This window comes from Mobula birostris, chromosome 3, assembly GCF_030028105.1.
Source record: "Mobula birostris isolate sMobBir1 chromosome 3, sMobBir1.hap1, whole genome shotgun sequence".
NCBI lineage: Eukaryota > Metazoa > Chordata > Chondrichthyes > Myliobatiformes > Myliobatidae > Mobula > Mobula birostris.
In genome coordinates, this window is record NC_092372.1 from 10,988,103 (window position 1) to 10,999,958 (window position 11,856).

The 11,856-nt window shown below is 43.2% G+C and overlaps 1 protein-coding gene across 2 annotated transcripts in view; it reads left to right on the forward strand.

Annotated features, from left to right (window-relative positions):
• Window positions 1–11,069, forward strand: part of c3h18orf54 (chromosome 3 C18orf54 homolog) — a 61,477-nt gene extending 50,408 nt beyond the window's left edge. Inside the window, exon 8 of one of the 2 annotated variants that reach the window (XM_072252210.1) lies at window positions 10,986–11,069. In XM_072252210.1, coding sequence (XP_072108311.1) covers window positions 10,986–10,989 — 4 coding nt within the window. In that variant the 3' untranslated portion in view covers window positions 10,990–11,069. Of the gene's footprint in view, window positions 1–3,925; window positions 4,151–10,985 lie in introns of those variants that run through there. The other variant, XM_072252209.1, reaches the window with a different exon arrangement.
• The last annotated feature ends 787 nt before the right edge of the window (window positions 11,070–11,856 follow it).

Here is an 11,856-nt window from a genome sequence, read left to right on the forward strand (position 1 = left end):
TTATATCGTCTCTCACAATCGTCCTGATCTCATCCCTAATCAAGAGCACCACTCCACTTCCTCTGCCTTCCTGCCTATATTTCCGTATTACCTGATACTCTTGGATATTTAATTCCCAGTCATCTCCACCTTGCAACCAGGTTTCTGTAATGGTCACTAAATCATATGCCTTGGTACTGATCTATGCCCCAAGTTCACTAACCGTGTTTCTAATACTACAGGCATTTAGATAAAGTGCCCTTATACTCATTGTCCTTTTGGATTCTAGTGACCTATGCGATTTTTGCTTTTTACTTTTATGCACTCTAACTCTTTTCTTCACTAACTCTAGCTTTGGTCTCTGCATCACTTTCCTCTTTTTTTCTGTGTGGGTTCCCATCCGCCTCTCATATTAGTTTAAAACCTCCCCAACATTGCGTATATTTAGGGCAGATGTTGATAGATTCTTGATTAGTCAGGGCATGAATGGATACGGGGAGAGGGCAGGAGATTGGGGCTGAGAGGGAAATGGATCAGCCATGATGAAATGGCAGAACAGACTCGATGGGCCAAATGGCCTAATTCTGCTCTGATAGCTTATGGTCTTATATCCCTGATGGTGAGGGTCCTTAATTATGGACGCTGCCGCCTTGAGGCATCACCTATTGAAGATGCCCTCGAAGGTGGGGAGGCTCGTGCCCATGATGGAGCAAGCAGTGTTTACAACTTTCTGTAGCTCTTTCCAGTGCTGCAAAGTGGTCCCTCCATATCAGACAACCAATCAGAACGCTCTCCACTGTACATCTGTAGAAATTTGCTAGTGTCTTTGGTGACATACCAAATCTTTTCAAATTCCTAATGGAATTCAGCTGCTGGTGTGCCGCCTTGGTAATTGTATCAACATGTTTGGCCCAGTATCAATATTCAGGAATGTTGAGAGCTAGAAACTTGAAGCTGTTCATCCTTTCCTCTATTGACCCCTCAGTGAGGATTGGTGTGTGCGTTCTCCCAACTTCCTTTTCCTGAAGTCCACAATCAATTCCTTGGTCTTACGTTGAATGCAAGGTTGTAGTTACGACACCACTTAACCTGCTGATCTCTCGCACTCCTTGTCACCATTTCAAAATCTGCCAATAATAGTTGTGTCATCAGTGAATTTACAGATGGTGTTTGAGCTGTGCTTAGCCACACAGTCATGGGTGTAGAGAGGGTGAGAGGAGAGTGGGCAAAGCACACATCTTTGAGATGTACCTGTTGCAGTTGTACAAGGTGTTGGTGAGGCTGCACCTGGAGTATTGTGTACAGTTTTGGTTATCCTGTTATTAGAGTGTCATCCTTAAGCGGGAAGACTTACGAGGATGTTGCCAGGAGTTCAGGGGCTGCATTATTGAGAAAGGTCCAACAGGTTGGGACTTTATTCATTGGAGTGCAGGACACTGAAGGGTAACTTAGTTAAATACTTACATTTAATATCAGAGAAATGTATGCAATATACATCCTGAAATTCTGTTTCTTCGCAGACATCCATGAAAGGGAAGAGTGCCCCAAAGAATGAGTGACAGTCAAAATGTTAACACCCCAAAGCCCCCACTATTGCCCTCTCCCATGCACAAGCAGCAGCAAAGCTCTGACCACCCCCTTGCCCCCACCCAGAAGTGTTTGAAATATTGAGAGGGATAATGAGTGACAGGGTGGGGGTACGTCTCTACCGAAGGAGGTGTAAGTCTCTCCTTCTCTCCGCTAGCCTGCAGGTCACCCTTGGGCAAGGTGTAGCACCTGCCTCGCCAATTGAAGTACTTGCCTAAATCTTTCTTAAATCTAGTGATAGTATCTGATTCCACCATCTTCTCTGGCAGCAATTTCCAGATATCAGCCACTCATTGAGCTGCTTTAAATGAAAATCCTTAAAGTCCACATTAAAACTCTTTTGTTCTCACCTTGAAATTGCACCCGGTGGCTGCTTTATGAGGTAAACCTGTACATTTGCTGGGTCATGCAAATATCTGATCATGTGGCAACAGCTGACGGGCACCATGGTAACGTAGCGGTTAGCATGACACCTTTACAGCTTGAGGCGATCTGATGTTCCGAGATCAATTCCAGCCCTGTTCCTGTAAGGAATCTCTGTCCAGTTTCCTCCCATGGTCCAAAGGCATACTGGATAGGTTAATTGGTCATTGTAAATCTTTCCGTGATTAGGATAGGGTTAATCAGGGTTTGTGCGGTTGCTGGGTGATGTGGCTCCAAGAGCCAGAAGGGTTCTACTCCATGCTGTGTTGCTAAACGAATAAGTAACTCAATGTATCAAAGCATGCAGGCATGGTCAAGAGGTTCAGTTTTTGTTCCGATCAATCAGAATAGGGAAAAAAAATGTGAACTAAGTGACTTTCACTGTGGGATGATTATTGGTACCAGACAGAGTGGTTTGAGTATCTCAGAAACTGCTGATCTCCTGGGATTTTCACGCACAACAGTCTCTAGAGTTTACAGAGAATGGCTCAAGAATCAAAAAAAACCATCCTGTGAGTGGTGGTTCTGTGGGCGAAAGCACCTTATTAATGAAAGGAGTCAGAGAAGAATAGTCAGACTGGTTCAATGTGACAGGAAGGAGACAAGCCCTAATTACTATGTGTTATAGCAGTGTTGTGCAGAAGAGCATCTCTGTATGCACAACACGTTGAACTTTGAAGTGGATGGGCTACAGCAGCAGAAGACATGAGCATACGCTCCATGTCCACTTTATTAGGTACAGGACGTAGCTAATGAAGTGGCCACTGAGTGTATGTCTTTGGAATATCTATTAAATATAGCTTATTCCCTTGAATTCAGTTAATTGCTGTAAATTATCAGAGATCAGGCTACCTCATCTGTTGAGTAATTACTATAAAGCCATTTTATACTGAGAGTATTATCTTTTATTGGAGACTTTGTACAAGAATTTGTAGAGCACTTTAATTCCAGCTTAATAAATTAAAGTGCTCTCAGGGCAGCAAGTACTTCTGGAACAATATGTCAGAGTACCGTTTATTTAAAGTTCAGTGACTTGGGTTAATTGGAAGACTGGAGGTAAAGGTCATGCCAAAGAATTTTACAGTCGGTTTGAGAGTGATATTCTGAAGTGCAAGACTAGTGCTGGCGGGTAGGAAGAAAAGAGGTCCTTGAGTATAAGAAATGCAAGAGAAATGCTTAATGAAAGAGATCAGGAAGGCTAAAGAAGGCATGAGGTTGTCCAAGCAGAAAAGTGAAGGAGAGTCCTAAGGGATTCTACAGATATGTTAAGAGTGAAAAGATTGCAAGGGACAAAATTGGTCCTGTGGAAGTTCAGAATGGTAATCCATGCAAGGGACCAAAAGAGATGGGGGAGATCTTAAATTGACTGTTTGCATCTGTGTTTACCTGGGAGGTGGATACAGAGTCTATAGAAGTGAGGCAAAACAGCAGCTGGGTCATGGACCCTATACAGCTTACAGAGGAGGAGGCGTTTGCTATCATGAGGCAAATTAGGGTGGATGAATCCCAAGGAGCTGACAAGGTATTTCCTCGGACTGTGCGGGAGACGTGCAGAAATTGCAGGGCTATAGCAGAGATTTTTAAATCATCCTCAGTGACAGGAGAGGTGCCAGAGGATTGGAGGATAGCTAATGTTGTTCCGCTGTAGGAAATCATAGGCTGGTGAGCCTAACATCAGTTGCGTGAAAGTTACCAGCCTATAATTCCATGGCTTTTTCTTAGAGCTTTACTTAAACAACAGAACAAGCGATGTTAGCTATCCTCCTATCCTCTGGCACCTCACCTGTGGCTAAGGATATTTTAATTACCTCTACTAGACCCTAGCTGGTCTAGATCCAGCTAGGTCTGTAACAATTTAAATACAAATCTTTTGTTTTAAGAGCAATTGTGTGTGGATGAAGGATATAATGACAGCTGAAATGTTTTCTCTCATCAGGGCACTCAACCACCTGAATCATCTGAAGGAGTTGGTTGATAATATCAGTGCCAAGAAGAAAAAAGAAGTGCAGAGTGATCAATGTAATTGAGAAGCAACCTGGGGCAGATATTTTATTGTATAATATCTATAGTGTGGAGTTTAACCAAATAAATATAATGCTTAATGGATCAAACTGTGCTAATGTGTTGTGATGTGAAAGTCCCCTATCAGAATCAGGTTTAATATCACTGGCAGATGTCGTGAAATTCTTGTCTTGTGGCAGCAATACATTGCATTACATAAAAAAATTGATAAATTACAAATAAAAAAATTAAGTAGGTAGTGAGGATGTTGCTTACTGAATACCCATGCTGTAACCGTGAATTTCAGCTGCAGTGGTTCTAAATGGGAATATGTGATGATTTCCATTGAGGCCACACACCATATCAGCACCATCTACGGAAATAGAAATATAACTAGGAGAGACCACCTTAACCATATTTCCATTTCACACCAAATTCTATTCTTTAAAAGTAATAAACCCTGCTTGGATGAATTTTTTATCTTAAGGACACAGACTGCTTGAGGAATTCAACAGGTCAGGCAACATCTCAAGACAAGAATAAACAGTGGACGTTTTGGGCCGAAGCCCTTCGTCAGGATGTGGCCACAGCACGACCTCTTACTCAACGTCAGCAAATCCACAGAGCTGATTATTAACTGCAGAAGGAAGAAGCCATGAGCCAGTCCTCATTAAGGAAACGGAGGTGGACAAGGTCAATTCTTGGGTTCAGAGTAATTTATCATCAAAGTATATGAATCACACCATACACATCCATTGCGAATGTACTCAATAAATCCAAGAATCATAATGGAATCAATGAAAGACTGTTTGTCCTGTTGGATGCAATGTGTAAATACAAAAGAATGAAATGACTATAAATACTGTAAATAAACAATAAATACTGAGAATGTGAGGGGAAGAGTTCTTGAAAGTGAGTCCATATGGGGTGGGAACAGTTCAGTGATGGGGTGAGTGAAGATATCCCCACTGGTTCAAGAGCTTGATGGTTGAGGGTGATATCTGTTCCTGAACCTGGTGATGTGAGTCCCAAGGCTCCTGAAGGCAGCAGTGAGAAGAGAACATGACCTGGGTGATGGGGGGTGTCTGATGATGGATGCTACTTTTCCTATGACAGTCCTGTTGAGCTAAGACCCTACATCAATACTGTAAAGGAAGGGGACAGGAGCCTGAATATCTGTCCCCCTCCTTTGGACTCCTGATGAGAAAACTCTGCCTGCAACATCGGCTGTTTATTCCCCTCCATAGATGCTGCCTGACTTGCTGAGTTCTTCCAGCGTCTTGTGCGTTTCTCTGGTTATGTATAGTTTTCTGTGAAAATGTTTTTTTCCTTGTAAATGTTTGCTAGAAAATTAATCTCAGTGTAGTGTATGGTAACATACAGATACTTTGATAATAAGTTACTTTGAACTTTGGGAAGGGGCAGCAGGTTAGTGTATGGCCTTACAGCATCAGCAGCTTGGGTTCAATTCCTGCGGCTCTCTGTAAAGATGTTCATGTGTTCTCTCTGTGACCAGGTGCTCCAGTTTCCTCCCACGTTACAAAGATGTGCTGGATAGTAAGTTAATTGGTCACATCATGGGTGTAATTGGCTAGTGTGGGCTCATTGGGCCAGAAAGGCCTTTTGCTGTGCCGTATCTCTAAATAGATTACCTACATGCAAGTTTTGTAATTAAACATGCCAGTATTAATATTGATTTCACTTATTTATTTCACTGTACAGTACTCAGAAAGGCAGCATCTATTATTAAGGACCTCCAGCACCCAGGGCATGCCCTTTTCTCACTGTTACCATCAGGTAGGAGGTACAGAAGCCTGAAGGCACACACTTAGCGATTCAGGAACAGCTTCTTCCCCTCTGCCATCTGATTCCTGAATGGACATTGAAGCTTTGGACACTGCTTCACCTTTTTTTTAAATACAGTATTTCTGTTTTTGCACATTTTTAAAAATTTATTTAGGGTGCAGAGGAGACTTACAAGGATGTTGCCTGGATTGGGGAGCATGCCATATGAGAATAGGTTGAGTGAACTTGGCCTTTTCTCCTTGGAGCGATGGAAGATGAGAGGTGGCCTGATAGAGGTGTATAAGGTGATGAGAGGCATTGATCATGTGGATAGACAGAGGCTTTTTCCCAGGGCTGAAATGGCTAGCACAAGAGGGCATAGTCTTAAAAGTGTTTGGAAGGAGGTACAGAGGTGATGTCAGGGGTAAGTTTTTTACGCAGAAAGTGGTGAGTGCATGAAATGGGCTGCCAGCAGCAGTGGTGGAAGCGGAAATGATAGGGTCTTTTAAGAGACCCCTGGATGGGTACATGGAGCTTAGAAAAATAGAGGGCTATGGGTAAAACCTAGGTAGTTCTAAGGTAGGGACATGTTCGGCACAGCTTTGTGGGCCAAAGGGCCTGTATTGTGCTGTATGTTTTCTATGTTCTATTCAATATATGTAATTGATTTACTTTGTTTATTATTATGTTTTATTTTTTTTTTCTCTGCTAGATTATGTATTGCATTGAACTGCTGCTGCTAAATTAACAAATTTCACGTCACATGCCGGTGATAATAAACCTGATTCTGATTCTGTGCAAAAATCTTAGGCACATATATATAGCTAGGGTGCCTAAGAATTATGCACAGTACTGTTGTAATTTTATGTATTACACTGTACTGCTTCTACAAAAGAAACACATTTTATTACACGTGAGTGATGATAAACCTGATCTTGATATGGGTCTCTATTGTGGACTGAGAGTGAGAAGGGGGCAGGGAGAGGGGAATCATGGTTGGGAAAGGGGGAAAGAAGAGGGGAGGGAGTGGGAAGCACCAGAGGGACATTCTGTGAAGATCAATAAACCAATTGTTTGGAATCAAATGACCTTGCCTGGGTGTCTCAGGGCTGGGCGTGTCTGCACCCGCACCAACCCCCTGGCTCCTGGCACTTTTTCTCTACCATCTGTCCCACACCCCTCCCACAGCACTCCACCCTCGCCATTCTCAACTTTCTTTACAAACCTGCTCTCCACATTGACAGATACAGTACATTGCAAAAATCTGAGGCACCCTAACAACATGTGTGCCTAAGACTTTTGCACAGTAATGTATTTTAAGTTCAGGTTTATTGTCATATTACCATAAATAATTTAACAAATAATAAGGTGCATTTATGACAATTTAAAAAAAGTAAACAGTATGATGCTACTGATACTTCATATATGATGAGACCTGGGTGGTGGCAGGGAGTTCAGCAGTCACACGGCCTGGGCAGTGAAGCTCGATTCAGTCCTAATGCTACGGTAACTCCTGCCTGATGCTGGGAGGTTGGACGGATGGGAGGGATCATTGACAATGCTGAGGGTCCTCATATGCAGTACTCTGGATGGGTGGAAGAAAGACTCGAGGTGGAGTATGTAGAGGAAAATGTAAATTCACTGACAATGCAGCTCATTTGTTTCCCAGCAATTTAATAATTTACATTTATTGCAAAGCATTTCTACTTTTGAAGGAATAAAATGCTAAAAAATTTACAGGAAGATGATCAGAATTAATAATTTATTGACATATAGTGCGAGTTAGGTCTTTCGACTCATGCCGCCTAGCAACCCCTGATTTAACTCTAGACTAATCACAGGACAATTTGGAATGACCAATTAACCTACTAACCGGTATGTCTTTAGAATGTGGGAGGAAATCCACACAGTCACGGGGGTAATGTACAAACTCCGTACAGGCAGTGGTGGGAATTGAAACTGAGTCGCCCGCATTGAAAAGTGTTGTGCTAACCACTACATTGCTGTGTGGCCCTGACAAAAAAAAATATGCTGAGCTGACGTCTTTTCGTTTTTTCTTTTGCTGAATACATCCACAGAACTTGCAAAAGTGCAAATTAATTCAAATACACAGAATATATTGTGGGCACGTGGCCAAGTGGTTAAGGCATTGGACTAGCAACCTGAAGGTTGTGAGTTCGAGCCCCAGCCGAGGAAACGTGTTGTGTCCTTGAGCAAGGCACTTAATCACACATTGCTCTGCGACGACACTGGTGCCAAGCTGTATGGGTCCTAATGCCCTTCCCTTGGACAACATTGGTGTTGTGGAGAGGGGAGACTTACAGCATAGGCAACTGCTGGTCTTCCATACAACCTTGCCCAGGCCTGCGCCCTGGAGAGCGAAGACTTTCCAGGTGCAGATCCATGCTGTCGCAAGACTAACGGATGCCTTTAATTGGAGTCAGTGTCATCTGAATGTCTTTCCATGGTGATCCATGGTGGTTCATCCACCACCTGCTCCTATGGCTTCACATGATCCTGATGGAGGGGGACTAAGCAGGTGCTACACCTTGTCCAAAGGTGACCTGAAGGCCAGCAGAGGGAAGGAGTGTAGGAACATATCTCTACTCCACCCAAACAGTTGCACCTTTCAAAAACAACAACAGGGAGAACAGATATTGAGTTATGTTTATAAATTCCATGAAGGCATCTGGAATAAAGCTAGTCATAATTAAAGTTCAAGGTGAAGTTTATTGTCATTCAACCATACACATGTATACAGCTAAATGGAACAGTGTTCCTCCGAGGCCAAGTTGCACATCACAGTACCAACAATCCCACACAGCACACTACATAATGCATATAGTATATATATAGTTAGAATAGCAGAAAAGCATACAATCACACAAAAAAAATAGCCCAAGTCTGAGCGGGATGGCTTGAAGATTGATGGTGCATGGGGTAATTGTCCCAGAGCCACGTTTCTGCAAAGACGAGCACGCAGCAGCTCCTCATCTTGCTAGTGCAGCTGCAGACGAACGCAATTCAGCTTGTCTTCTGCCGAGCAAACACTGGAGGGCAATGGCAATGGGATTGGCTAGCCCCCAACCCAACACGGACCCTGGTGCATCAGTCACACCTCTGCTCTCTCCCACAGCGTCTCTGCGTCTAATCACCTGGGCGGCTGCAACAGGCGACCAGGATGGACAGCCTGTTCCATACAACTGAGACCGTACAGTTTCCTGCTGTCAGTCTTGCTAATGAGCCAGAATTGCAGCATTCTACATTACCAATACCCAACAGGGTCTTGTGATCACAAGAGAAATGTCCAAGGCAATCTTTTGCACCATCTGTTAAACCGTGTACTGTCTTCACGCACTGTTTCCAACACCTTCTCCCCTGGGTGGCAAGTGCAGGCAATGACATGGTCTGCAACAAGCACGTGCTGAGCTCCACCGCTATCCAGCAACTTGCTAGTAGGGTAGACCTTCAGTACAGGAAAAGCTTGTCTTGCATTTAGTTCATACAGATCAGATCGTTACACAGTGCATTGAGGTAGAACAAGGTAAAACAATAACAATGCAACATAAAGTGTAACAGCTACAGAGAAAGTGCAGTGCAGGTGAACAGTAAAGTGCATGATGATAATGAGGTAGATTGTGAGATCAAGAGTCCATTTTTGTATACTAGGGAACTGTTCAATAGCCTTAAAACAGCAGGGCAGAAGCTGTCCTTAAGCTGGGAATACCTGGTTACAGCCAGTGGCGGGGGGAGAAGAGAGTATGGTCACAGTTTGTCTGTCTCTGTTTGTGCGTGGTTGATTATATTATGTATCTTTGCGTTTACTGTGAATGCCCCCAAGGTAATGTAGCCAAGTTTCCATCAAACTCAATATATAAGTTTGCTGATAACACCACAATTGTAGGCCATATCTCGGGTAATGATGAGTTTGAGTACAGAGACGAAATTAAGAACCTGGTGGCATGGTGCGAAGACAATAACCTATCCCTCAACATCAGCAAGACGAAAGAATTGGTTGTTGACTTCAGAAGGATTAGCGGACTGCACGACCCAATTTACATCGGTGGTGCGCAAGTGGAACAGGTCAAAAGCTTTAAGTACCTCGGGGTCATTATCACAAATGACCTGACTTGGTCCAACCAAGCAGAGTCCACTGCCCAGAAGGTCCAGCAGCGCCTTTACTTCCTGAGAAAACTAAAGAAATTTGGCCTATCCCCGAAAACCCTCACTGATTTTTATAGATGCACCATAGAAAGCATTCTTCTAGGGTGCATCACAACCTGGTATGGAAGTTGTGCTGTCCAAGACTGAAAGAAGCTGCAGAAGATTGTGAACACGGTGCAGCACATCACACAAACCAATCTTCCGTCCTTGGACTCTCATTACACCGCACGCTGTCGGAGCAGTGCTGCCAGAATAATCAAGGACACGACCCGCCCAGCCAACACACTTTTCATCCCTCCTCCCTCCGGGAGAAGGCTCAGGAGCTTGAAGACTCATATGACCAGATTTGGGAACAGCTTCTTTCCAACTGTGATAAGACTGCTGAACGGATCCTGACCCGGATCTGGGCCGTCCCCTCCAAATATCCGGACCTGCATCTTGTTTTTTCGCACTACCTTACTTTCCATTTTTCCATTTTCTACTTATGATTTATAATTTAAATTTTTAATATTTACTAATGTTTACTATTTTAAATATTTTTAATATTTAATATTTGTAATCCAGGGAGTGTGAAGCGCAGAATCAAATATCGCTGTGATGATTGTACGTTCTAGTATCAATTGTTTGGCGACAATAAAGTATAAAGTATCTCAGGGGTGCATATGGTAACATTGATAACAAATTTACCTTGAACTTTGAGAATGTCCCGGGTAGGCATGATCTTTAATTATGCTGGCTGCTTTGCGGAGGTGGTAGTTAGTGGGGTAGATATGCAGTACTTGATGCTCTTAATATCCAGCAGAGTCCTGTTGCTTGGCACTCTGGGTGCTCTGGTTTTCTCACACATTCCAGTGACATGCCGGTTAGGGTCAGTAAGTTGTGGGCATGCTGTACTGGCATTGGAAGCGTGGTAATACTTGCAGGCTGACTCCAGCACATCCTCAGATTGTGTTGGTCCCTAATGCAAGCGGTGCATTTCACTGTGTGTTTAGATGTATATGTGACAAGTAAAGCTAATCTGTAAACTCTTTGTCTTTAATTTTAAGGTGATAGGAGGAAAACGTAAAGGGCATGTCAGACAACGCACATCAAAGTTGCTGGTGAACGCAGCAGGCCTGAAGCATGTCAGAAGTATGTTTTTTACACAGAGAGTGGAGGGTGTGTACAACCTCTTGCCGGGTGTGGTGTTAGAGGAAGATACATCAGGGGCATTTAAAAAACTCTTCGATAGGCAAATGGATCATAGGTTATGTAGGAGGGAAATGTTAGCTTGATTTTAGATTAGGTTAAGAAGTCAGTACAACATTGCGGGCCGAAGGACCTGTACTGTGCTGTAATGTTCCTTGTTCTGTGTTCTGTGGAATTAGAATGCTGGTTTTATGCAACTCCTGGGTGTTGTTTAAAAGCTCATCGAAAACCTTTCAGGAAGAAAGGCTGTCATCCTTAATGGTACCTAGTACAATACGGTGGGCTCTTGACTTTACAATCTATTTCGCAATGATTTTGCACTTTATCGTCTCCCCGCAGTGCACTTTCTCAGAAACAGTATCGGAATCAGGTTTAATGTCACTGCCATATATCACAAGAATAGTTGTTTTGTGGCAGCAGTACATTGCAATACCTGATAATAAAAGAAAACTACAAGGGGTGATTGATAAGTTTGTGGCCTAAGGTAGAGGGAGTCAATTTTAGAAAACCTCGCACATTTATTTTTCAACATAGTCCCCTCCTACATTTACACACTTAGTCCAGCGGTCGTGGAGCATACGGATCTTGGACCTCCAGAAAGTGTCCACAGCAGGGGTGATTGATGAGTTCGTGGCCTAAGGTAGAAGGAGATAAGTTATATAGCTCTTGTTACATGCACATGCAGTTCAATGCTTTGAGTGATAATGCAGAAAATTTGAAGTTAATAAC